At 48.2% G+C, this 24,970-nt stretch overlaps 2 protein-coding genes across 10 annotated transcripts in view; both read right to left on the minus strand.

Moving 5' to 3' along the window:
• Window positions 1-4,548: 4,548 nt before the first annotated feature.
• On the minus strand, window positions 4,549-8,023 carry LOC308577740 (cytochrome b-c1 complex subunit 10-like). The gene is made up of 3 exons (XM_081178166.1): window positions 7,884-8,023; window positions 6,514-6,662; window positions 4,549-4,727 (listed from the first exon to the last, which is right to left on the minus strand). Exons 1-2 carry the CDS (start codon window positions 7,931-7,933, stop codon window positions 6,542-6,544), a joined length of 171 nt encoding a protein of 56 aa, XP_081034292.1. The 5' UTR covers window positions 7,934-8,023; the 3' UTR covers window positions 4,549-4,727; window positions 6,514-6,541.
• Window positions 8,024-12,178: 4,155 nt separating this feature from the next.
• TCF3 (transcription factor 3) overlaps window positions 12,179-24,970 on the minus strand; it is a 76,788-nt gene continuing 63,996 nt past the window's right edge. For 6 of the 9 annotated variants that reach the window (XM_081177760.1, XM_081177757.1, XM_081177755.1 and 3 more), the window contains exons 18-19: window positions 16,393-16,537; window positions 12,179-16,096 (exon numbers count right to left, since the gene is read on the minus strand). In XM_081177760.1, the coding sequence (XP_081033886.1) occupies window positions 16,395-16,537 (143 nt within the window). In that variant the 3' untranslated portion in view covers window positions 12,179-16,096; window positions 16,393-16,394. Of the gene's footprint in view, window positions 16,097-16,392; window positions 16,538-17,340; window positions 17,568-24,970 lie in introns of all 9 variants that reach the window. The other 3 variants (XM_081177758.1, XM_081177756.1, XM_081177759.1) reach the window with 2 other exon arrangements.

Below are 24,970 nucleotides of genomic sequence, written 5' to 3' on the forward strand. Positions count from 1 at the left end.
CCTAAAAATGGGGGGCTAGGCACTGACACCTGCAGGGACCCACTGAATTCAGTAGCCATTTCAGTGGGGCTCGTTGCAACTTTAATGCAATGCCCCCCCAAAGTGGGAGAGAAGCCCCCAAAGCAATAGGGGCGGGAAGAAGCACCCCACTCTTTTTTATAAACCTCCCCCCCTAAAAATGGGGGGCTAGGTGCTGACACCTGCAGGGACCCGCTGAATTCAATTGCCATTTCAGTGGGGCTCGTTGCAACTTTAATGCAATGGGAACCCCCCAAAGTGGGAGAGAAGCCCCCCAAGTTTCTGTTCTGCGCCCCCCAACCAAAAAAAACAAAAAACTTTCCACCTAATATGCAACATTTTGGTCCCTTTTTTTTTAGGGCAGGAAGGAATTCAACAGGTGGATCCATCAATTCAACAGGTGAGGTTTCCTTCACCATCTTGGTGCTAAGGGGGGGGGGGGCTTAACCAGGTGAATTACTGCCTTTCCCATCCTAACTGCGCAGAGTAGACCCACTGAATTTGAGGGGCAGTCATTTCGGTGGGGCTCGTTAGGAGGGTGATTTAATTGAGTGGAAACCCCCAAAAGTGAAAGAGGAGCCCAAAGTTTCTATTCTGCACCCCCCTTCAAAAAATAAAAGCCTTTCCACCTAATATACAATATCCCCCCCCTTTTTTTTAGGGCTTCTGTGCTGTCAGAGCAGGAAGAAATTCAACAGGTGAGGTTTTCTCTCGAAGCCGTGCTTAACCGGTGAATTTCTGCCTTTCCCATATTAGGTTCAGATTCTCCTTCCGCTTACCTTGACCAGCTCAATATTAGTTACATCCAGAATTTCCCCTGATTCTGCTGTTGGAAACTGGCAATTTTCCTTTAAAAAAAAATTCTTAAAATAAAAATTAAAAAGCGTTTTTTCCGCTCAAAAGCTGTTGAGCCAAAAAATAACAATTAAAAATGCCTTTGTGCCTGGATTTCCACGTTTTGAAATATGGAAGAAACCCTAAATATTGGCAAAACCTGCAATTAGGTGTTTTATGCCTCCTGTTAATCAACAACACCATTTAATACTTATTATTATTATTATTACCCCTAAATGTTGCAATGGCAGCAGAAATGCAACTCAGAATGTGAAAGAAAGAAAGAAAAAGGCTTTCTGGGACTCTTTTTACATTGCTACTCAAAAGTAATGCTCAAAAAAGACGTCTCTCTCTTAAATGAAAGTAATTTCGTTGTCCCCGAAGGGGGCAATGATAATAAAGATATTATTATTATTATTAAAAAAATAAAAAATATTATTATTATTACCGCAGAGAGTCAGCCCTGTGGAACTTACTTCCGAGTAGACGTGCTTATTCTGTGTGCTCTGCCAGTGCATAAATTGTACGCGTTGCAATTTAGGAATTATTTGGCCTTAGCATGACGGAATCACTCTAAATTATGTATGGAAATGCTCCAAAACAGGAAAATTGTCTTTTTTTAAAAATTAAAAAATAAATAAATTAAAAAGCTTTCGTGATGGGACAGTGGTGTACCCCCACATCTCGCCTAGCGACCCCCAAATTTGCAAAAGCGCCGCCCACAACTTGGCAGAGGAAGACGTAACAAACTCCATTTAAAGGACGTGGTTCCCCACCGTCCCGGCAGAAGAATAATGGGAACTGTAGTTTCTTTTTGTGTGTGTGTGTGTTTCCTTTTTTGTTGATGCTTTATGGACAATCTTAAATAACAAATATAGTGAACGTTTTCTTGAATAAGCAAAAATATAAACCGTACGAACAAAAACCATATGCAAGCAATGTTCTATATCCATACAGAAATTAAACTTAATTTATATTTTTACCATCTCTTATTTTCTTATCTGTTTGCTAACGTAAATTAAAAGAATGTTTTAATTTCAGTTGTTTTATACCTGGTGCTAGCTAGCCACCCTGAGCCCGGTCTTGGCTGGGTATAAATAAAAATTATTATTATTATTATTATTATTATTATTATTATTATTATTATTATTATTAGTGGTTGAGGCTCCTAGGCCTGCAAAAAGCAGAGATTTTTTGCACACCTGTCTGTGCAAAGCAGGTGATAAATGCACCTAAAGGGCCGATGGCTTGAGAACCCCATTTTGGACACCTTGCTCCCCTAAATCTGCCTCTGGGTGGAAAAATGTCTCCCCAAACATTGCTGCCTTAGAGCTTCCTGGCCATGCTGGGTGCAGGGGCTGATGGGAATTGTAGTCTTCCGCTGCTTTTGAGGCCCCCCCAAGAGATTTCTCATCAATTCTGGATTAACCAATTTACGCGTGTCGGTTCTGATTAACCAAATTTACGCTCTCGGGTTTTTAAAATGTGATTTGAAGCAAGATGAGATGGCCACTTGCTGTCATCCTGCGGAACAGGTCAAATGCCACACTAGGATTGATTTTCCCGGTAATAATAATAATAATAATAATAATAATAATTTATTACTTATACCCCGCCCATCTGGCTGAGTCTCCCCAGCCACTCGCCTGGCTTTAAATTCAACCCAAACCCCAAAATTTCAGGGTTTGAAATCCGCCCGGCGCATTTCGCACCCAGCTCTCAGCCCACCTTGAGACCCGACGTCTCCACCACCCGGAGTTGGCCTGCCTGGTGGATCCGGGCCATTTTCATGCACTCGCCAATACACACCTTGTAGGATGCTACCTGCGCTATTTTTATGGGGACAAATTCCAGGAAGCAAAAAGTCATGTTGGGAAATAAGGCTTTGGAGCAGGGGTCAGCCGACTTTTTCAGCAGGGGGCCGGTCCACCGTCCCACAGACCTTGTGGGGGGCGGACTATATTTTTTTTGGGGGGAAATAAACCCCACAAAAACACCAGAGATGGACTACATGGAATTGGCAGAAATGACTGGCAGAATCCGAGACCAGGGAGAAGAGTCGGTGAAAGAAGACTGGAAGAAATTCAAAGACTACTTACAGAAACATTGTAAAATTAATGAATGCTAGAAGGATGTTGGATAGAAACTAAGCGGTTTCCAGCTGTAATGCTTTAGGAGATATGAATTTTTAAAAAATGGGTAAAAGTTTAATGGTAAGGATTTGCTAAATTAAGAAATCGAACTGGAATACAAAGAAGGGAGGTATGAGGAGGTCCGAGGAAATAAGTGTATGGAAGATATGTTATTGAAAATCAATGTGTGTTTTTAACTGTTTTTTATTTTGTATGTTTATTTTTCCTTTTTCTTCTTATATCTTAAAAACTTTTAATAAATATCTTTTTTAAAAAAACCCAAAAACCCAGAGATGCATTTTAAATAAAAGCGCGCGTTCTACTCGTGTAAAAACACCAGGCAGGCCCCACAAATAACTCAGAGATGTGGTTTAAATACAGCGGTACCTCGGGTTAAGTACTTAATTTGTTCCAGAGCTCCGTTCTTAACCTGAAACTGTTCTTAACCTGAAGCACCGCTTTAGCTAATGGGGCCTCCCATGGCTGCCGCCGGAGCACGATTTCTGTTCTCATCCTGAAGCAGAGTTCTTAACCTGAAGCACTATTTCTGGGTTAGCGGAGTCTGTAACCCGAAGCGTCTGTAACTCGAGGTACCACTGTAAAACAATTACTCATGTAAAAATACGCTGATTCCCAGACTGTCCGCCGCTGGGTTGAGAAGGCAATTGGGCCGGATCCAGCCCCTGGGCCTTAGTTCGCCCCTCCACACTTTAGAGCAGCCGTCTTGCCCCAAAATGGCAACCTTCTGTTTTGGCGACCGCAATCCTGTTTTAAAGAGTCATTATATATATCTGAGTTTCTAACGCCGTGGATCCAGGATTGTGACGCTTCACGGATATCGTGGAAGCAGCAACGGCGCAAGGCGCCCTGTGCATTTGAGGCAGCATCATAAACAGACATGGCTTCCTGCAAAAAGAATACCGGGAACTGCCGTTGTTAGAAGACCTTTATTCCCCCCAACAGAATATATTTCTGGAATATAACTCCTTTGGAAACTCCAGCTCTGTGAGGGGAATGGGGGTCTCCTAACAGCCCTTTGCAAACTACAGTTCCCAGGATTTTGGGGGGCAAAAGCCTCGATTCCGCTGAGGGGAACGGGAGTCTCCTAACAGCCCCTTTCAAACTACAGTTCCCAGGATTTTGGGGGACAAAAACCTTGATAATTCCGCTGAGGGGAATGGGAGTCTCCTAACAGCCCTTTGCAAACTACAGTTCCCAGGATTTTGGGGGGCAAAAGCCTCGATTCCGCTGAGGGGAACGGGAGTCTCCTAACAGCCCTTTTCAAACTACAGTTCCCAGGACATTTGCAGAGCAAAAGCCTCAATGATTCCGCTTCAAATGTAAAGGGCAGATGGGACCTAAATTCCTGAAATTCTGATGGGAGGAAGAAAGCTGCGCACCCCAGTCGGCAATGTAAAAACAGGCAACCGCATCGTGGCAATTTCGAACCCCAGACCTGTGCGCAGAAAAAGCTCCCACATCAGCCAACGTGTGAGATTATTGCGCCGCGATTTGTGCGACATTTGACTCTGCAGGGAAGCAAAACGTCTACAAGAACAGCACATTTCCCTGCGCACTAAAAGAGGCTTTATTCATTCTGAAATTATCGGCGCAGCATCCGCCCGTTCGGCGAGAGGAAAAAGGAAGGTTTCGGCGCCGCCGGGAAGTTTGAAGGATTCACAGTTTCGAAGCGCCAGCAGGCAGAGAGAAAAAGGACGCTTCTCCGAGACCAAACGGGTTGCTCTGCAAAGGGAGGGAAAAGGAGAACAATTAAAGGACGTCGCAAAAAAGCTCTGGTACTTTGCAGGAATCGCTCAGACAATGAGGACAGCCGAAGCAGATTCGGCACAGCCGGTGTTCAAAATTAGCATTTTGCACCTCGCTATCGGGTGGCGCTGTGGGTTAAACCACAGAGCCTAGGACTTGCCGATCAGAAGGTTGGTGGTTCGAATCCCCGCAACGGGGTGAGCTCCCGTCGCTCGGTCCCTGCTCCTGCCAACCTAGCAGTTTGAAAGCACCTCAAAGTGCAAGTAGATAAATAGGTACCGCTCCGGCGGGAAGGGAAACGGCGTTTCTGTGCGCTGCTCTGGTTCGCCAGAAGCGGCTTAGTCCTGCTGGCCACATGACCCGGAAGCTAGACGCCGGCTCCCTCGGCCAGTAAAGCGAGATGAGCGCTGCAACCCCAGAGTCGGCCACGACTGGACCTAACGGTCAGGGGTCCCTTTACCTTTATCGGGCACTTGTGAAGTGAAGATGCCCCTTGGATCTGGACCGTTTTCACACACTAAGACTCCAACCCTGTAGGATTCTATCCGTTATATTTTATCATGAGTTTCTGGAACCAGAAGGCTTTTTCCGTGCTGCCTGAGCAGGAGCAGTGAACGGCGTTCTAGCGAGTCGTTGTCGCTTGTCTTCGCTTCCCACCCTGCTCACCGTTGGGAAGAACATTCCTACGTTATGAATGGTCCGGATCTGGCCCCCGGGCCTTAGTTTGCCTACCCATGTTTCCCCAGACGACGCAGCTGCCCCATACAGGGACCAAACCTGCAACCTCGACATTATTAGCACCCATGCTCCGACCGACGGAGCGATCCGTTTTCCCCATGCGCTCGTTCGTTTCTCAAGAGAAACACAGGCCGCAGACTCCCCTCGCTCTCTGCCTCGCAGCTTGCAAAGGGGCCTTCGCTTGGGCTCCGTGCCTAATAATAAATACCGTATTTTTCGCTCTATAAGACGCACCAGACCACAAGACGCACCTAGTTTTTGCAGGAGGAAAACAAGAAAAAACATATTACGAATCTCAGAAGCCAGAACAGCAAGAGGGATCTCTGCGCAGTGAAAGCAGTAATCCCTCTTGCTGTTCTGGCTTCTGGGATAGCTGCGCAGCCTGCATTCGCTCCATAAGACGCACACACATTTCCCCTTCCTTTTTAGGAGGGGAAAAGTGAGTCTTATAGAGCAAAAAATATGGTAATAATAATAAATTTAATTTATACCCCGCCCTCCCTGGCCAAGACCGGGCTCAGGGCGGCTAACACCAAATATAAAAACAAATGATTGAAATATAGCTTTAAAAACAAGACTAAAATATAACATTAAAACACAGAAGGGGAGTCGAACCCCATTTGCAGGGACGCTTCCCAGTCCCAAGGTGGGGGACGGGATACCGTATTTTTTGCTCTATAAGACTCCCTTTTCCCCTCCTAAAAAGTAAGGGGAAATGTGTGCGCGTCTTATGGAGCGAATGCAGGCTGCGCAGCTATCCCAGAAGCCAGAACAGCAAGAGGGATTGCTGCTTTCGCTGCGCAGCGATCCCTCTTGCTGTTCTGGCTTCTGAGATTCGGAATATATTTTTTCTTGTTTTCCACCTCCAAAAACGAGGTGCGTCTTGTGGTCTGGTGCGTCTTATAGAGCGAAAAATACGGTATTTGCCAAGGGGAGTCGTGCTCCCCCCCCAAAAAAAACCGATTCCAAAGCACGAGAGTCGCGGCCGCAAAAAGTCCAGATTCATTATCCAAAGAGGACCCACCTTCTTGCGGAGAAGGGCTTGTTTCCGCTCAGTCGTCCTTCTTAAACTTGCCGTTGATCCACGGCACGTAGTCGAGGATCAGTCTCCAGTCCGTGACCCAGACCAGCCCCACGGCGCCCACGGTGCCCCATGTGCCTAACGTAGGCACCCTGCGGGAAGGAGAGAGAACAGAAGGGGCGCTCGCGTACCTCTGGGCATGTTTGAGGCGGAAGCATTGAGCTTTCGGAACCGTAGGGGTGTTGGGAGGGATCCCCAAAGGTTATCCAGTCCAACCCCACCAGCAATCTTGACCAAAACATCCCTGACATAGACGGCCACCTAACCTCTGTTTAGAAAGCCTCCAAGAAGTAGTAGTAGTAGTAGTAATTTATTATTTCTACGCCACCCATCTGGCTGGGTATCCCCAGCCACTCTGGGCAGCTTCCAACAGAAGATTAAAAATACATTATAATCTGCTATGCAAGCAGAGGGTCTTGGGTTCAAATTCCGGCATCATCATCATCATCATTTATTATTTCTACCCTGCCCACTCTGGGCGGCTTCCTACAAAAGATTAAAAATACATTAAAACATCAGTCATTAAAAGCTTCCCTAAACAGGGCTGCCTTCAGATGTCTTTTAAAAATAGGATAGATGCTTATTTCCTTGGCATCTGGTGGGAGGGTGTTCCACAGAACGGGTGCCACCACCGAGAAGGCCCTCTGCCTGGTTCCCTGTAACCTCAATTCTCGCAGGGAGGGAAGTGCCAGAAGATCCTGGGGAGATGGACCCCGGTGTCCGGGCTGGACGATGGGGATAGAGATGCTCCTTCAGGTCTACTGGGCCGCCGGTAGTGCAAGTAGATAAACAGGTACCACTCCGGCGGGAAGGTAAACGGCGTTTCCGTGCACTGCTCTGGTTCGCCATAAGCGGCTTAGTCCTGCTGGCCACATGACCCGGAAGCTGGATGCCGGCTCCCTCGACCAGTAAAGCGAGATGAGAGCTGCAACCCCAGTTGGCCACAACTGGACCTAATGGTCAGGGGTCCCTTTACCTTTATCCTATCCTTTACTACCTGCCCCACCACCCTGCTTTGGGGAACAGGCAGGGGAATTCTAAGGAACTGACCACGGTTGCTTTCCTGTGGCAGTGAGTTCCGCAGGTTAACTGGGGGGGAATGTCATTTCTGGCCCTGAATTTCCCAGCAAGCCTGTTTCCACGTGTGTCCAGCTTCCTCCAATTTAAGGAGGGGGCTTAATTTTGGAATTGGGGGGGGTTAAAATTTTTGGGGGGGTGACCCCCGCCCTTTTGGAGCAGGGCTGGGAGGGGCCAAAGCGAGGCCCCGCCCCTCCTCCGACCTTTCCCCCCCACGCCCTCCCCCCCCCACTCACCAGCTGCGCAGGAGCTGCCCGTAACGGGGACCCATGAATTTGCTCAGCATCCTTCCTCGCCCCCCGGCTCTGGCGCCTTTCCGCCTGGAAGGTCACCTCTCCCTCGCGCCTGCGCACTACCACCCCTTTACCCCCGACGTGCGTGCGTGCGTGCGTGCCTTCCTTCCGCCCCGCTGTTACGTCAGCGCGTGCGCGGCGTCGCCTGTTCCGCCCCTCGTACATATAGACTCGAAGAAGAGTCGCCAACGCGCCGCCGGGTTGCGAGCCTGCTTCTTTTCACGCGCCAGAGAACTGAATCCAGCGCCATCTAGCGGCCAAAGCCGCGTAATTAATGGCACAAGTCCTAGGCAAGGACGTTGACCTGGACGACAACCCTGCGGTGTAGTCCATTATTATTATTATTATTGCAGATAGGTAGCCGTGTTGGTCTGCCATTTTCAAAATAAAAAAATTCCTTCCAGTAGCACCTTAAAGACCAACTAAGTTAGTTCTTGGTATGAGCTTTCGTGTGCATGCACACTTCTTCAGATTATTATTATTCTTATTCTTATTCTTATTCTTATTATTATTCAGATTATTATTATTATTATTATTATTATTGGCCTATGATGAAACACCACTAATGGCGCTTTATTGCATTTATTTATTTCTGCATTTATTCGTTGTTATTATTAATATCAGCCTATGATAGAACGTCTCAAATAACAGCTGCTGCTATAGTAATAACAATAATTAATAATAAACAAACTTATTATTATCGTGCATGCACACAAACGGCTCATCCCAATAATTAACTTCGTTGGTCTCTAAGGTGCTACTGGGAGGAATTTTTTAATTTTTATTTATTTATTTTGTTTTGTTTCGACTATGGCAGACCAACACAGCTACCTACCTGTAAGTAATAATAATAATAATAATAATAATAATAATAATAATAATAATAATATGATCATCATCATTTGCCTAGTTTCTGGCCCAACAGGTGTAGTGCCAGTATTTACCCATGTTGCCTTTGATTTTTTCATTTGCGATAACGTGACTTTCTTGTTGAGTCGTTTAGTGGTGTCCGCCTCTTCGTGACCCCCTGGACCAGAGCACGCCAGGCCCTCCTGTCTTCCACTGCCTCCCGCAGTTTGGCCAAACTCATGCTGGTCTCTTCGAGAACACTGTCGCACCATCTCGTCCTCTGTCGTCCCCTTCTCCTTGCGCCCTCCATCTTTCCCAACATCAGGGTCTTTTCCAGGGAGTCTTCTCTTCTCATGAGGTGGCCAAAGTCTTGGAGCCTCAGCTTCAGGATCTGTCCTTCCAGTGAGCACTCAGGGCTGGTTTCCTTCAGAATGGAGAGGTTTGATCTTCTTGCAGTCCATGGGACTCTCAAGAGTCTCCTCCAGCACCACAATTCAAAAGCATCCATTCTTCGGCCATCAGCCTTCTTTATGGTCCAGCTCTCACTTGCATACATCACGACTGGGGATAACATGATAGAACATCACAAATACAGCATCAGCATCATCATCAAATAATATAATAAACCGAAATCAAATCAAATTAAAGCAAAGCATGCTAGGAATATATTAGCATTCTTGGAGTGCCTACATGAGCCATGGACTTTCAGACTCTGCCTGCAATAATAATAATAATAATAATTATAATTATAAGATTTATTATTATACTGCCCTATTCCCCAAGGTCTCAGGGCAGTTCACAAGATAAAACCACAGTGGAGATTCATTGACATTGTCTGGGGATTGTTGATGAATCCCAGGCAAAAATCTCCAAAAACCAAATGCCCCAAATCTGGTATTCCTTTGATCTGAATGTTAGACGCTTTTAAGTATTTCTAAAATGCAAAAATATACGTTTGCCGCCTGCTTTTTAGTGAATGGGAGAGAGAGAGAACACACGCAAATATATATATACTGTATCTATAGAGATATATTTTAAAATCAACCTCGCAAGAAGACTGTAGGCACGCGACTCTATATTGAAAGAAGATCTATGGTCAAGCATTGCCCGCTTTGCTTTAACGCGCCTGCGCGGCGCCGACTTTCTGCCTCATTCCATTGCCCTCCTCGTCGAAGGTCCCCCGCCAAGTTGTTTTGTTTTCAAGGCGAGCTGTCTACTGCAGTGCCTGATTAATATATAATATTAATATATGATATAATAATGTTGAATTTCAGCTATAACCGGCCAGAGGGGCTGCGGCCACAACCTGAAACTCCTTAAAGCAGCATTAAGGGCAGCAAAACTTAACAAAATGCCTGCAAAAGTAATGCACCAGGCATAATTTCCAAATAGGTTTTTGAGTTTGCAAAGCAATGAGAGCAGACAGGATCCCACCAGCCATTTCCAAAGCTCCACATTTGTAAATCGCACCAAATGAACTTGTGCAAAGTTAATTTAAATATATATTGGTGCAATACACACACACACCCCTTGTGAAGCTGGGCCACTATTTAATTTAATTTAAATATTTAAATTAAATAGTGGCTCAAGCTGCACAAGGTTAAGTGCAACTGGTGAACTTTGCACAAGTTCATTTGGTGTGATTTACAAATGTGAAGTTTTTGAAATTCCCGGCGGGATCCTGGCTGCTCTCATTGCTTTGAAAACTCAAAAGCCTATTTGGAAATTATGCCTGATGCGTTATTTTCCCAGGCGTTTTGTTAAGTGTTGCTGCCCTTAATACTGCTTTAAGGAGTTTTAAGGTTGTGGCCCCATTTTAGGTAAAGAGACCCCTGACCATTAGGTCCAGTCGTGGCCGACTCTGGGGTTGCGGTGCTCATCTCGCTTTACTGGCCGAGGGAACCAGCGTACAACTTCTGGGTCATGTGGCCAGCAGGACTAAGCCGCTTCTGGCGAACCAGAGCAGCGCACGGAAACGCCGTTTACCTTCCTGCCAGAGCGGTACCTATTTATCTACTTGCACTCTGACGTGCTTTCGAACTGCTAGGTTGGCAGGAGCAGGGACCGAGCAACGGGAGCTCACCCCGTCATTGCGGGGATTCGAACCGCCGACCTTCCGATCAGCAAGTCCTAGGCTCTGTGGTTTAACCCACAGCGCCACCCGCGTCCCTTCCAATCCCCATGTTACACCCCCCCAAACTACATCACGGTTACATCATGAAAGGGGAGGTCTGGTGGCCGCAATCTGAGCATCCTGGACCCTGCCCCATGGTTCCCCTTGCCCTCCACCAAACACCCATCAAGTGAAACAAAAGAGATATTTACATTTATTTGTTTCCCAGCCAAGTTCATTCCACCCTTTTGTCTCCATCTGGGTTTGTTATTTCTGGAATGGCTACCTGTCTGGCACTCAGGTATCAGGAGGCCAGGGATTATCACTCAGGCAGAGGGGCTGCTGAGAAGCTGAGCTCACAGGTCTATAGGAATTTCTGAAGTTTTCCCAGTGAGCCAGTACATAGGAACATTGATCAGTGAATTCTGACATTTGGTATCGTGCAGCAGAGGCCCTTGGAATAGATAGGAAGAAACTGCGATGGGGTGTTTTGTGGGGACAAATCACAAAAGTCACAAAAGCGATTGTGCTGGTTTTGGTAGTGGGCTGCATGTGCATGATATCTGCTGGAGGGGCAACCACCCCAATCTATACATAAATTCCTGCAACAGTGGGAAATTGCCTTATTCCAAATAGGATCCCTCGCAAGAAAAGGGAAAAGTTGACAGCTATGGGTGGGAACCGTTTATCCTAGAGCAAGCTGCCAGTTTCAAATGGGATGTCTTTCAGGAAAAGAATGTCTATGAATTGATCCCGGGAACTTCTGTATGTAATAGGCTTTGCTCCCAGGTAAATGGGAGTCAGGGCTGCAGCCCTCAAAAGTCTCTTAAAATACAGATTCTTTCACAGACAAAAGGAAGTCCTTCTTCTTGAGTTGCCAAATAATGTCCTGGATTAAAGGGGCGAAAATCAAGTCCGGGGGATATTCGGAAAATTGGCAAAATGAGCTTTTTCATTTTTAAGGAAACGCAAAGTTCTTCAGTTTGCTAAACTCAGCTTTGCTGAACAAAAGGGATTGCAAACAACTTCGAAATCCGGGACATTTTGCCAATTTAACAGGCTGCTTCCACCAGTTAAATTCCAGACGCGTGGCAACCCTAGATAAAAACTCCCCAAAACATGATCTACTCAGGAGTAATTCCTATTGAGTTCAATAAGTGGCATCTAGGATGGCAGCCTTTTATTCCCACCTAAAAAAATAAAAGCAACACCACGACGTTCGCGTCAAGGTCAGGAATGAAAGGGGGGAGCGAGAGAACCAGGAAAAATAAAGCAATTTTAGTACAAGGTAGAACCTTTATTACAACTTTTTCATTGATAGGTATACAACATCTGAGAGACAGATACGGGGAGAGGGGGGGGGAAAGGTAATATTGTTATAAAATGTCAAATTTATTGCTACATTACTGTTATATACAGGACAGTTCTCAAAATTCTACTTTTAAAAAAGTTAAGGATTATTTAAAAATTCCAAATAATCCAGCCAGCTGTGTGTTTTTTTTTCTTGACACTTGTATAAAATTATTATTATTATTTTTTTAAAAAATGAACACAATCCATATCTTGAGGCACTCGGAAACACAATTTAAAACCCCCCGTGCTACCCCAACCCCAACCGCCCGATCCCAGAAATTTGTGATTTCAGTCCAAAAATGTGGGTCCACCCCCTCTATTCTGTGTTGCCCTCCCCACCCACCAAATACTCTTTTTCTTTCCATTTTCCTCCTCCTCCTCCTCCTTTTTTTTTAAATGGGGGTTAGGCATATATATATATTTATACCATATATATATCTTTCAAAACTATAATGTGTATCTGATTTAATAACAAGGATTCTCAGCCACTTACGTACAGCTGGATTTTACAATGTAGGCAGCAAAAAGAGGGGGATAAAACAACACCCCATAGCGGCCCCCGCTCCCCAAATCCAAATTTCAGCTAGGCATGACTTAAAACCGCCCCCCCTTGTCCATTGAAAGCAAAAAAAGAGAGTTTCGTCGAGTCCATTCATTTCCCATTAAGACTTAAGTCATGGCTAACTGTACCTGGATCGGGGCCACTCACCCCTCCCGCCCCCCCATGAAAAAGCAAGGATCCATTTTATCTTTTTTTTTTAATATATATATAAAAATCCCCAATAGCAACAAAGAGAGAGAGGGAAAGAGCCCCCAAAACAATCTAAAAGGATACACAGCTTCGCCCATCCCACCTAAAAAAATATAGCTTAACGGGAACCAAGGTACAATTTGTTCTCTGCAGTGCGCGAGCCTCTTTTTTTAAACAAAAAGTTAAGATTCCCCCCCCCCCACGGTGCTGTTTCTCCGAAAACGCTCCCCACCCGGCACGAAAAATGTAAAAAATATGGGGTTTTTGTCCCCCCCTCCTGTTTCGTTTCGCTGGTTGTCCCTTTCTTAAATTTCCTAACCCCCGCAACAAAAATAAATATCCCAAGATCATTTGGGACATATCTATATTACAAACTTTAAGAAAGAAAAGAAGAAAAAGGAAATAACAGTTTCAAACCCGTTTTTAAGCTATCATAGCGACCTAAATGGAGAGGGCGCTTGGGGGGTTGCAAGGAATGGGGAGGGGGGCACGCGACGCAGGGAAAGAGGGGCTGCTTCTCCGGCCAAAGGATCTCTGAGCGCACCTCGTGGAAACGGCAGGATTGCTTTTTTAGATAGTTAAAACCGGTCTGAAACTGGTTTAAGAGTTTGTAGTGTAGACACGCCCCGGCCGAAAAGGCGAGCTTCTCTCCCCCCCCCCCGCCTTTCCCCGAACGGAACAAAAACACAATAAAAACAGAACCAAATTGTTCAAACAAAATACAACTTTGAAAAGGAAGGGAGGAGGAGAACGTGTTTGGATCCGGTGGACTGGAAACTTTTTTCCCCTGGGGGGGGCGTTTGAACTGGAAAAGGAAGTTATGGCGACTCTCTTTTAGAGAGAGATTTAGTCAGGGTGGGGTGGCAACGAGGAGACGCCAAAAGTTATCCTGTCCTCGGCTCCTGCAAAGTTGCTTTGACCCAGGCCGACCCCAGAAAACACCCCCTCCCCCAAAAAACTCCCAGTTTGGCACAGAACTGCCAACCGGTTCTGCCAGAAATCAGATTTGCAATGGGAGATGAACCAAGCCGGGTGATGGGTGGAAAAGGGTGGGGGGGTCCGTGGCTGAGCGGCGGGTGGCACGGGGATACCCGCATCGCAAAAACGGGTGCTCTGTCCCCACCTTAGCAAGGACCTTTTCCCACTGCCCTACCGAGGACTTTCCCCCGTCTCTGCTGGTAAAGCGCCCCCCCGGATGCCACGCTCTCTGCCGTCGGAGTTGTGTGAATGTGTGTGTTTCTAGCGGGATTTGCCCAAAGTCAACTCTCCGGGATATTCGAAACCTCCGAGGTCGCAGCACCCATGGGAGAGTCTCCAAAGACCTGCCACCCCCCCGGAGGGCAAACTTGGGAGGACGAGATACCAGGACAAGTCAACGCACCCTCCCGAAATCCGGCGGCGATCTCCTCTCGCCGGAAACAGCAGCCTTTCCGGAAAGTTGCTTTCCGTCCGCAAACTGGCAGGGGACTGGAAGTATTCGCCCCAACGGCCAGCAGCTGTTCCTCCAAAGCTCATAAAATGCAAAGCGGGTCCGTCTTCGGTTTGAAGTCCTGCGATTGGCCTTTGGGGGCTCGACTGTCTCTGGCTTGGAAACCTTAGCATCTCGCGCACGCACCCCGCATCCCACCGCAAAATCCTGCCGTCTCGCCTTTTCCTCGTTGCGGCTCGTTTGTTCTTCGTTCTGCCTCCGGCAGTTCTTTTTAACATTTTAAAAAAATCGCGCCCAACCTCCCTCCTTTTTCGTTTGTTCCACGCCGGTTTTGCTCAGGAGCTTGTTTCGAAAAACGGAGAATGAATCGGTGGGAACGTGAGCCGGTCCTCCAATCGCCATCCCGCCTTTCAAAGACGGCGCTCTCTTCCAAAGTCCTCCGTTTTCCGCTGTCTTGAGATCCACGTAAAAAGGACTTCGCGTTCCTTGTAGTGTCTTTGCTTTCCATTAAAGGGGGACCACAGATGACGTTTTTTGGGGGGTGAGGTTTACGATGGAAGCAAAGGGCACAATATAAGACTTTTTGAGAATCGTGCGGGATGGAGGAAACTCTTCTGAATCGCTTTGCCATCTTTCCCCCCCCCATCCCCTTTCAAAATTCGACAGAGGCGATTATCAGTACACCCTTCGCCGTGGAAGCTCCTAGCCAAGCGAACCTGCCTATTTCAATTCACGCTTGTGACATTTTCGCAACACTCTCACCGTCCGTGTCTCTCCCCCCCCCCAATTCCGTCCTCGAATTCAGTTTCCGTTTTTGTGTTTCGTTTTCAAACATCCAGTCCTCTTAATACAAACTTTTAATATTTCTGGTTGATCTTAATTTTTTAAAAAATAATATGCAACATTAACTATAGAAACAGCAGCAGAGAAAAGAGATAGGGGGAGGGGGCGGAAATAAAAAGCGGTTCGATGGGGGGGGGAGAAACAAATCTCTTCGTCTTTTTTTTTTACACGTCTTTTTCCCTCCCCGTCGTTGCTTACAAAACATATACGCAAAAGAAGCTAAAAAAAACAACCCAAAACGAAACAACAAAACCCCCCCAGCTCCACAAAAGGCATTACTATGTTTGTTCTACGTTTAAAAAAAATTATTGTAACTAATGTTCTCTTTTTTAAAAAAAGAAAGAAAGAAAGAAAATAAAAATAAAATGCGTAGGCACAATTTCTTTTTTTCTTTTTGCTGGCCTTATGTGAACACAAGCCATTTGTAATGTTACACATCCCCGCAAACAACACCCCCCCCACCCGAAATTCGGTAACTGAAGGATATGCACTGAAAGTTCGAGAATATAGACTTAAGGCAATCTTTGCTGTTGATTTTCCCCCCCGTTTTGATAAAACTTGTTGCTTTTCCTTTCCTTTAGAGAGAGAGAGAGAGAGAAAGAAAGAGAAAAGTTCCTTCTAGCACGCTGAACTTTTCTCTGCCCGTTTCCCCCCCTCCTCCAAAAAAGGACCGCACGTCGGTATTTGAAACAGGACTACAGTTTCTGGTGCGGACAGGCGGTGGTTGTCGGGGAATGGAGGAGAGGGGGATGTGTGAGAGATCCAGCTTTCTCTTCTTCCTACAGACGTCTGCTTGCAGGGTGAAGAAAAGAAATCACCTGCGGGGAGGGAGAGAGAGAAAGGGTGAGAAGAGACACGGCACAAAAGTCCGGAGGTTCGTCGAGCAAAAACACAAGTCTCAAAAACGACATCCTCAAACTCCACCATCCTAGGCTGCGCCTGACCCAGCCCTGAATCGCTTAGCCCAGGGGTCAGCAAACTTCCAGCAGAGAGCCGGTCCACTGTCCCTCAGACCTTGTGGCGGGGGCTGGAGTAGATTTTGGAAAAATAATAATGAACGGATTCCTGCTGCTCCCAAGTAAAGACCCAGAACAGGTGTAGAGAGAGAGAGTACCTTTACATGTGCCCGACGGGATTGTGCCCATCTCCTAGACCCGGATGAGATGCCGAGAGCGCCATTTGAGGGTCCCCAACGACGCCAGACACTTTCTCCTCTTCACGGCGCTTTAGGCAGGCTGCTTTTGGGTTCAGGTTACGTTCTGAGATGAGAGGAGAGAGAAGAGGAGGGGAGGAGGAGGAAATCTGGAGGGTCTGGCAAGAGCCACCGCCAACCCCAACCCAACCCAACCTAACTCAACCCAACCTAACTCAACCCAACCTAACCCAACCCAACCCAACCCAACCCAACTCAACCCAACTCAACTCAACCCAACCCAACTCAACCCAACCCAACTCAGCCCAACCCAACTCAACCCAACTCAACCCAACTCAACCCAACTCAACCCAACCCAACCCAACCCAACCCAACCCAACTCAACCCAACCCAACTCAACCCAACCCAACCCAACTCAACCCAACCCAACTCAACCCAACTCAACTCAACCCAACCCAACCTAACTCAACCCAACCCAACTCAACCTAACTCAACTCAACCCTACTCAACCCAACCCAACCTAACTCAACTCAACCTAACTCAACTCAACCCAACCTAACTCAACCCAACCCAACCCAACTCAACCCAACCAGCATCCAAGGGAAAGAGGCAAGACGGAGAAAAGGATAAGGATTACACAAAATGCGAGAGGGTTAGCATCCGAGTGCTCGGCCCCCTCCCCACCTTGCTGCTCAAAAGCTGTAATGGGGGGGTCATCTCTGCATAGACCGCGAACCAGGGAGCGAAGGGAGGAGAAAAGAAGCGACGCAAAACCTAGAGCCCCGAGCAAAGGGTGGAAGGGAGAGAGGCAGAGACACTCGTGCAAGCAAGAGAGCACAGACGGGAGATGCGCGCAAAGCATGGGGGCGAGACCTCGGGGTGTGGGGGGTGAGCCCCCCGGCGCCGTACCTCGTACTTGCTGCTCCAAGCCTAATATGACTTGCACCGCTTGCTGGAGAATGATGAGCTTGGTCTGCGCTTTGTCTGTTTTTAAGTGAATTTGGCACATGCGTCCCAGCTCTTTAAAGGCCTCGTTAATGTCCCGGACGCGCACCCTCTCCCTGGCATTATTGGCCATGCGCCTCTCCCGGTCCCTCAGGTCCTTGTCTTCCAGTGAGAGCGCCTCATCTGTACTGCTGGGTTCACACAGCACCACGGGGAGGGTTAGTCTGGGGAGCGACGGAGGGACTCCGCGGGGCGGGCGGGTTCGAGGGGACGGTGCCAAGGTGGGCAGCGGGGGGGGAACGTCCATGTCAGCGGCGAGCCATGGTGGCACGGCACAACTGACGGACGATGAGGAAGAGGAGAGCCCTTTCGTTCCACCGCAGAGACAAGGAGCTGCCGAACGCTGCCCGTGCCGTGCGCGCCCGTTTTGCAACACAGGCAAAACCAAACTCGGAAACCTTGCTGTCCCCCTATCCTCTGGGACGATACTCTTTTGGCACTTTGGAACCGTGGAATCGTAGAGGCGGAAGGGAGCCCCCTAGCGGTCATCCAGTCCAACCCCTAGCGACGCAACGATCACAGCTCAAGGACCTGGGACGGCTGGGCACCCAGCTTTCGCTCGGAAAGCTCCAAGGGAAACCGTCCTTGGGGCAGCCGATTGCAGAAGCAACACAATAAATCGGGGACGGGCATTTTTAGACTCCGGTTCCCATCAGCCCCAGCCAGCCGGCATGGCCAATGGTCACGACGGGAGCCAGAGTCCCACGAGATCTGGGTAAGTCGCTTAGCAGTTTCTCTAAGCCAGGGATAGGCAAGCTAAGGCCCGGGTAGAATGCGTCTTTTTATTTCAAATGCATCTCTGGGTTATTCGTGGGCCCTGCCTGGTGTTTCTACACGAGTAGAATGTGTGTTTTGGACTGGGGAACTACCCGCTACTAGAACATGGGTAGGCAAGCTAAGGCCCGGGGGCCACATCCGGCCCCATCGCCTTCTCAATCCAGCCCGTGGACTGTCCGGGAATCAGTGTGTTTTCATATGAGTAAAATGTGCCCTTTTATTTAAAATGCATCTCTGGGTTATTTGTGACGGCATAGGAATTCATTCTTTATTTTTTCTTTTCCAAAATATAGTCCAGCCCCCCACATGGTCTGAGGGACGGTGGAACGGCCCGCTGCTGAAAAAAGTTTGCTGACCCCTGGACTAGAACCTCTCTGTCTTATCCGTATTGAACTTCAGTTCAGGGAAGCAAGTCTGGGGAACCACCTGCTACTAGAACATGGTTAGGCACACTAAGGCCCGGGGGCCGGATCTGGCCCAATCGCCTTCTCAATCCGGCCCACACACAGTCCGGGAATCAGTGCGTTTTGACATGAGTAGAATGTGTCCTTTTATTTCAAATGCACCTCTGGGTTATTTGTGGGGCCTGCCTGGTGTTTTGACACAAGTATAATGTGTTCTTTTATTTCAAATGCACCTCTGGGTTATTTGTGGGGCATAGGAATTCGTTCATTTCCCCCCCTTCAAAATATAGTCTGGCCTGAGGGACGATGGACCGGCCCCCTGCTGAAAAAGTTTGCTGACCCCTGCTCTAAAGCCTTATTTCCCAACACGACTTTTTGCTTCCTGAAATTTGTCCCGGTAAAAATACCGCGGGTAGCATCCTACAGGGTGTCCGGCTGCCCACAAGGTCTGAGGGACCGTGGACCGGCCCACGGCTGAAAAAGGTTGCTGACCCCTGGCCTAAGCCTAGCTACCTCTGAGTCCCTATTTTGTGATGTTGATTTTGGACATTTCAATGACAGCCCAACCGAACCACGCCGGCCTTTGGAAATCTGAACCTCGCCGTTTGGAAGGAAGAAGATTGTCCTGCCTCCAGGGAGATTCGAGAGTGAATATCCCGGGGGGGGGGTCTCTGTTTAGAGCTGGAAAGGGCGGGGTGAGATGTGTCAAGACTGGGCAATGTCTCACATCCACCCCACAACTGACGGGTCTACCGCAACTGGAGGAGAAGCTCTGCTAAGACCACAACCCTGGTTGTGGTGGCACGTCCATCCTCCAAGGTTGCGGTCCCTCCCTATATATTCGCCATAATAAGCATTGTGCGGTTTACACGTAGAATTGTGGAGATGTAAGGGACCTCCAGGGCTCATCTAGTCTGACCCCACGACAGATGGCCACCCAACCTCCACTTAGAAACCTCCAATAGGAGGGAGAGCTCGCCAGATCCCAAGGGAGCCTGTTGCACTGCTTAACGGCTCTTACTGTCAGATGATAATAGTAACAATTATTTATATTATTTATATTCTGGGTTTCCCAGAAGAAGGTTGTTATGATGAGTATTCATATTATTAATAATGATCAGGGCTGTTTTTCTAGAAAAGGGTGGATGAGCTCACCTTGTTCTCTTAGAGAAAGTATTATTATTATTATTATTATTATTATTATTATTATTATTATCATCATCAATCAAAATCATCCAACACGCCCCCCATTGCAAACAACGTTTATTCTCAACATCTGCAAACTTACAGCTGCTTGCAAGGAGCAGAATCACACAAAAGCCACGGAAATAGCTCCTCCGCACAACGTATGCTCTCAGCGGTTTCTCCCCAAATTTGGCTGAAAATGCAACTTAAAGAGAAGCCCGTCAAAGTTGCCTTTCCAGCGGAATTTCACCTGATTTGCAATTGGGGGGGGGCAGGTTTGGAACAATTTTGATTGCGCCTATAGGTGTTGCCTAGAATCAATCTCTCCCGCCTCTTGGCATTTGAGATCCAGACCAAGGCAGAAAAAAACGACCTACGGCTACGCTCAAAAGGTGCAAAGAGCATCAGAATTTCGATGCTGGATCCGGCCCACAAGCGGACAAGACTTCCCTCACCTGCGAGGCAAACCAGAGCAGCACACGGAAACGCCGTTTACCTTCCCGCCAGAGCGGTACCTACTTATCTACTTGCACTGGTGTGCTTTCGAACTGCTAGGTTGGCAGGAGCAGGGACCGAGCAACAGGAGCTCACCCCGTCATTGCGGGGATTTGAACCGCCAACCTTCTGATCGGCGAGTCCTAGGCTCTGTGGTTTAACCCACAGCGCCACCCGCGTCCCCTCCATGTGGTTTGCATGCTTGCAAATTTTCGCTCGAAGCCGCCTTATGCGTTGGCCTAGGACAGGCACGTCCAACAGATAGATCGTGATCTACTGGGAAATCGTGGGGTGTTCCTGGTAGACCTTTGACCCTTCAGAGATCTCCTCCCGCCCCCCAAAAAGGGGGAAGGAAGGAAGCTGAACAACTGTGGCTCAAAGCTCAACAACAGCCTTTCCCCAAAAAAGGCTCAACAACTTTGGCCCATGCAATGACAATAGGTAGATCGCTGCTAGATTTTTTAATACTGTGAGTAGATCACAGTCTATTGGGAGCTGGCCTAGGAAGTTCATATTGCATTGGGGGGCAGCTGTGCCCCCGCTGGGACTTGATGGGGGGACGGGACCTGAATTTGGACGCGGCACAAAGCTCAGACCCGTGCCGACATCGGACTCAGAACCAGCGCTGTTTCAGAGTCCCCCTGGTTTATTTGGTGGGAGGGACTGTTTGGGAAAAAGCCCCCCAAACCTCAAGCAGAATGAGACAGAAGCAGCGGAGGGGAAATATTAGAGGGGTTTCCATATTAGACGAGAGTTTGATATATGCAGCGATGCCTCGGTTTCCGATAGTCTCCGTTGATGAACGTTTCGGAACCCGAACGCTGTAAACCCGGAAGCAAACGATTCTGTTTTCGAACGTGCATAGGAAGTCAAACTTCCGTTGAGTTTTCTGTTTCGAGGCTCCCCCATCGAGTTTTCGAACCCGAACGGTCTTCCAGAACGGATGACGTTCGGAAACCGAGGTACCGCTGTATATAAGGCAGCGGGAAATGGTTCAAACGAAAACACTGGGGAGGTTGGAGGCAGGAAGCCAACCCATGAAACTGTTTAATTTGAAGTCGACTTGGAAGTAGGATAAACATTGTATTATTAAAGAGAACGCGGTGGTTTTGAAACACTAGGAATCTTAACGTTTCCCTTTATTTCCATGGGAAATAATCCCCTAGGGGGAAGGTTAGCAATGCACACTTTTTTAAAAAATAAAAAAGGCAGTGATTCATTTTTAAAGTTACGCAGCAGGGGGAGAAAATGCCTAAGCCTCTCTGTGGCTACAAAAGCGAGGGGGGTCATCCAGCGAACCTTAGAAAACTACCTTCCACCATCGGGCCCATTGAGACCAGTGTCGTCTGCACAGACTGGCAGCAATCGTTCAGGGTTTCAGAGAGGAAGTATTTGCCAGTCCCCAGCAGGAAATGCAGGGAATCGAACCTGCGACCTTCTGCAATCAGGACAGATGTTCTGCCTCTGCATCCGTTCCCCCGAAAGCTGGATGCAGGGAGATTTTGGAGAAAAGGAAGCGATTCTCCACGTAGCGACATAGCTAGCTAGTCTTTGAGATGAGTTACCCCAGACAAGTTTTTTTAATTATTATTCTTAGAAAACCTGCGAACCTGAGATTACAAGCCCCGTGCATTGCCGACTGAGCTATCCCAGCAGACGGACGAGTCTTGGGTCTGACGCCGCTTTCAGATCGCTCCTGATGTTCTTATAAAAAGGTAAAGGACCCCTGGATGGTTAGTTAAGTCCAGTCACAGGCGACTATGGGGTTGTGGCGCTCATCTCGCATTCGGGCCGAGGGAGCCGGAGTTTGTCTGTAGACAGCTTTCCGGGTCATGTGGCCAGCAGGACTGAACCGCTTCTGGCGCATGACGGAATCCAGAGCGCACGGAAATGCTGTTTACCTTCCCGAAAGGAGTGGTACCTATTTATCTACTAGCGCTGGTGTGCTTTCAAACTGCTAGGTTGGCAGGAGCTGGGACGGAGCAACAGGAGCCGGGATTCGAACCCAGGCCCAAGAGGCTCAGTGGTTTAGACCTGTGTCCCTGATGTTCTTATAAGGCTATTGATAACTACGAGTTATGCCGGCTGTCTATTCCTTCCAGTATCGGAGGCAGTTTTGCCTATGAATGCCAGTCGCAGAGAGCAAGTGGGGAGGTTTGTTGTCGAGCTCAGAGGCCAGTTCACTTTGGGGCACCTGCAAGAACAGGATCGGCAACCCGGTCCTTCCTACACTCTGCACATGCTCAGGAGACACACCCCACCCAACACAGTGCAATGTGATTTTCTAAACATGTATGTGCCCTTCTAAGGATTCCCTGCATCCCCTTCTCTTGTGTTCGTAGGGAAAGCTGCTCCTTCGACTGGGGCTGCCTGCCTGTGTCTGGACTTCAAAAGCCCGCCTCTATCTGGAGGGCATGACATTTGGGACAACCGCGTCACGGGGGGTTGGACTGGATGACCCTCAGGGTCCCCCCATCTCTTACGATTCCACGGGCGACCCGTCTGCGCTAAAAGGCTACAGCCGGCGAGTGGGCCAAATCGGAGAGCTCTTCAGCTGGCCGGGTTTCGGCTCGGGGGACGCCAGTGGCCGACCCGTCCCAAACATGTCGCCTTTGGGAACGTGGCGAAATAATAACTTTAAAAAGGAGATGCGCCAGAGACTTCAAGATTCGGGGAGGGTGCGCCTGCCTTTTTGCTCGTAGGCTATTCCTTCCCCCGCCCCACTGCTGCCCGCCCGGGTTTTCCTGTCTCTCTGAGGACGCAGCAAGTACAAGGTACAGGGTTGGAACCACCGAGGGGGTCACGGCTGGGGTCTGTCTGTAGGAAAGCAGAGAAGGGGTGGCAGAGAGGGTGGCGGCAGCAAACGAAGCTTATACACGAGAGAAAGAGAGACCAGGGGAAGCAAAATAAGAGAGTTATACATGTCGCGGCAGATGAAGAAATTAATGGAAGCTCCAGAATGGAAGGGGGAGAAGGAGCAGAACAGAAGAACGGGGCACAGGTTCTGTACGGTTGAAAACCAGGCGCGCTGCCCCTCTGCCCGCCCACCTCTGTCGAAGACATTGAACTCAAGATGCACCCATTTCACAGATTCCAAGGAAGGAAAAGTTAAGTGCTTGCATGCACGGCCAAGCAGGGGGGAAAGGACATTTGCAGAGAGAAAGGGAAAGCAGCCCGACTCTCTTCTGCCTGGCAGAGAAGTGGGCACGCGTTTTTGCCTCCAGCCTGGCCCCCGGACTATTTCTGCGCAGATGATTTTATCCCTAACTTGGCAGCTGGGATGGAGGGACAAAGGTTGCAGAGAGAAAGGGGTGGTTTTCAAAATACAGCCGTACCTTTGATCTTCAACGCCTTGGCTCCCGAACGCTGCAAACCTGGAAGTGAGTGCTTGCAAACGTTCTTTGGGATCCGAACGTCCGGCGCGGCTTCCGGTTGGCTGCAGGAAGCTCCCACAGCCAATCAGAAGCTGCGCCCTGGTTTCCGGAGGTAAAACGGAGTTCCGGAACACATTACGTTTGAGAACCAAGGTACGGCTGTAATAATAAAAGACCAGCTTCATCTCTCCAGAACATCTTTCGCTGGTCTAAGATGTGGGGGTGCCTGCTATGACTTGTTTAGGGAAGCTTTTAATGTTTGATGTATTCCTGTATTTTAATGTTTGGTTGGAAGCCGCCCAGAGTGGCTGGGGAAGCCCAGCCAGATGGGCGGGGTATAAATAATAGAATATTACTATTATTATTATTTTAAAAAGCAAAAACCCAACAAAGCTCGGACCGAGTGGCTTTCCCGCAACACGGGGGGTCCCGCATGTGAATAGGTTTCCTCCCGCGCGATGGATCTTTCCCTCTTGCACACGCAAACAAATTTTTTGCAGGGGGTTCCCCTGACTCTGAAGGGTACGGAGGGAAACTCACGGAGGGAGGACGGGGAAGTTTCGCTCCACAACACAAGAGGAAATCCTCCTGCGGACGGGAGAACTTATTTGGATTAGCGTTGTCGTTGATCGAATTTGTATTTATTAAATTTGTGGCATGCTTTGTGCAGCGCCCCTGAAGCTCAGCAAATCTCCAAAGCTCAGCGAAGGGCACTCTAGTAAGGGGGCAGCCCTACTCCATTCTCTGAGTCCGAAAGTCACAAGGGATGGAAATAGTTTTATTATTTATTCCTATCCCCAGTAACGGAAGGAACAGCAGGCTACGCATAGGAGCTGATCTCGAAACTCACTGCCACAAGGCAAGAAACACAATTAAGTACCGTATTTTTTGCTCTATAAGACTCACTTTCCCCCTCCTAAAAAGTAAGGGGAAATGTGTGTGCGTCTTACGGAGCGAATGCAGGCTGCGCAGCTATCCCAGAAGCCAGAACAGCAAGAGGGATTGCTGCTTTCGCTGCGCAGGGATCCCTCTTATTGTTCTGGCTTCTGAGATTCAGAATATTTTTCTTGTTTTCCTCTTCCAAAAACTAGGTACGTCTTGTGGTCTGGTGCGTCTTGTAGAGCGAAAAATACGGCATTTCTTTAAAAGCAAGCCCCCGCCCGGTGCAAAAATTGGATGAAAAAAGCCAACAGTTTTTTTTGGGAAAATACATTGGGATTTGCCAGAAAGGCGTCCGGTGGGATCTGCGTATAACCTACATGATCTTTCCGCCTCTCTGGAAAAACAAAAAACACCTCC

This window comes from Podarcis bocagei, assembly GCF_964188305.1.
Source record: "Podarcis bocagei genome assembly, chromosome: 18".
In the NCBI taxonomy this organism is placed as follows: Eukaryota; Metazoa; Chordata; class Lepidosauria; order Squamata; family Lacertidae; genus Podarcis; species Podarcis bocagei.

Excerpts from the sequence above, each read along its gene's own strand:
- LOC308577740 (XM_081178166.1), bottom strand. The coding sequence starts at position 7,933 with ATGCTGAGCAAATTCATGGGTCCCCGTTACGGGCAGCTCCTGCGCAGC. Across the intron at positions 6,663-7,883 it reads GGGCAGCTCCTGCGCAGCTG|GGTGCCTACGTTAGGCACAT; the intron begins GTGAGTGGGGGG and ends TCCTTCCCGCAG.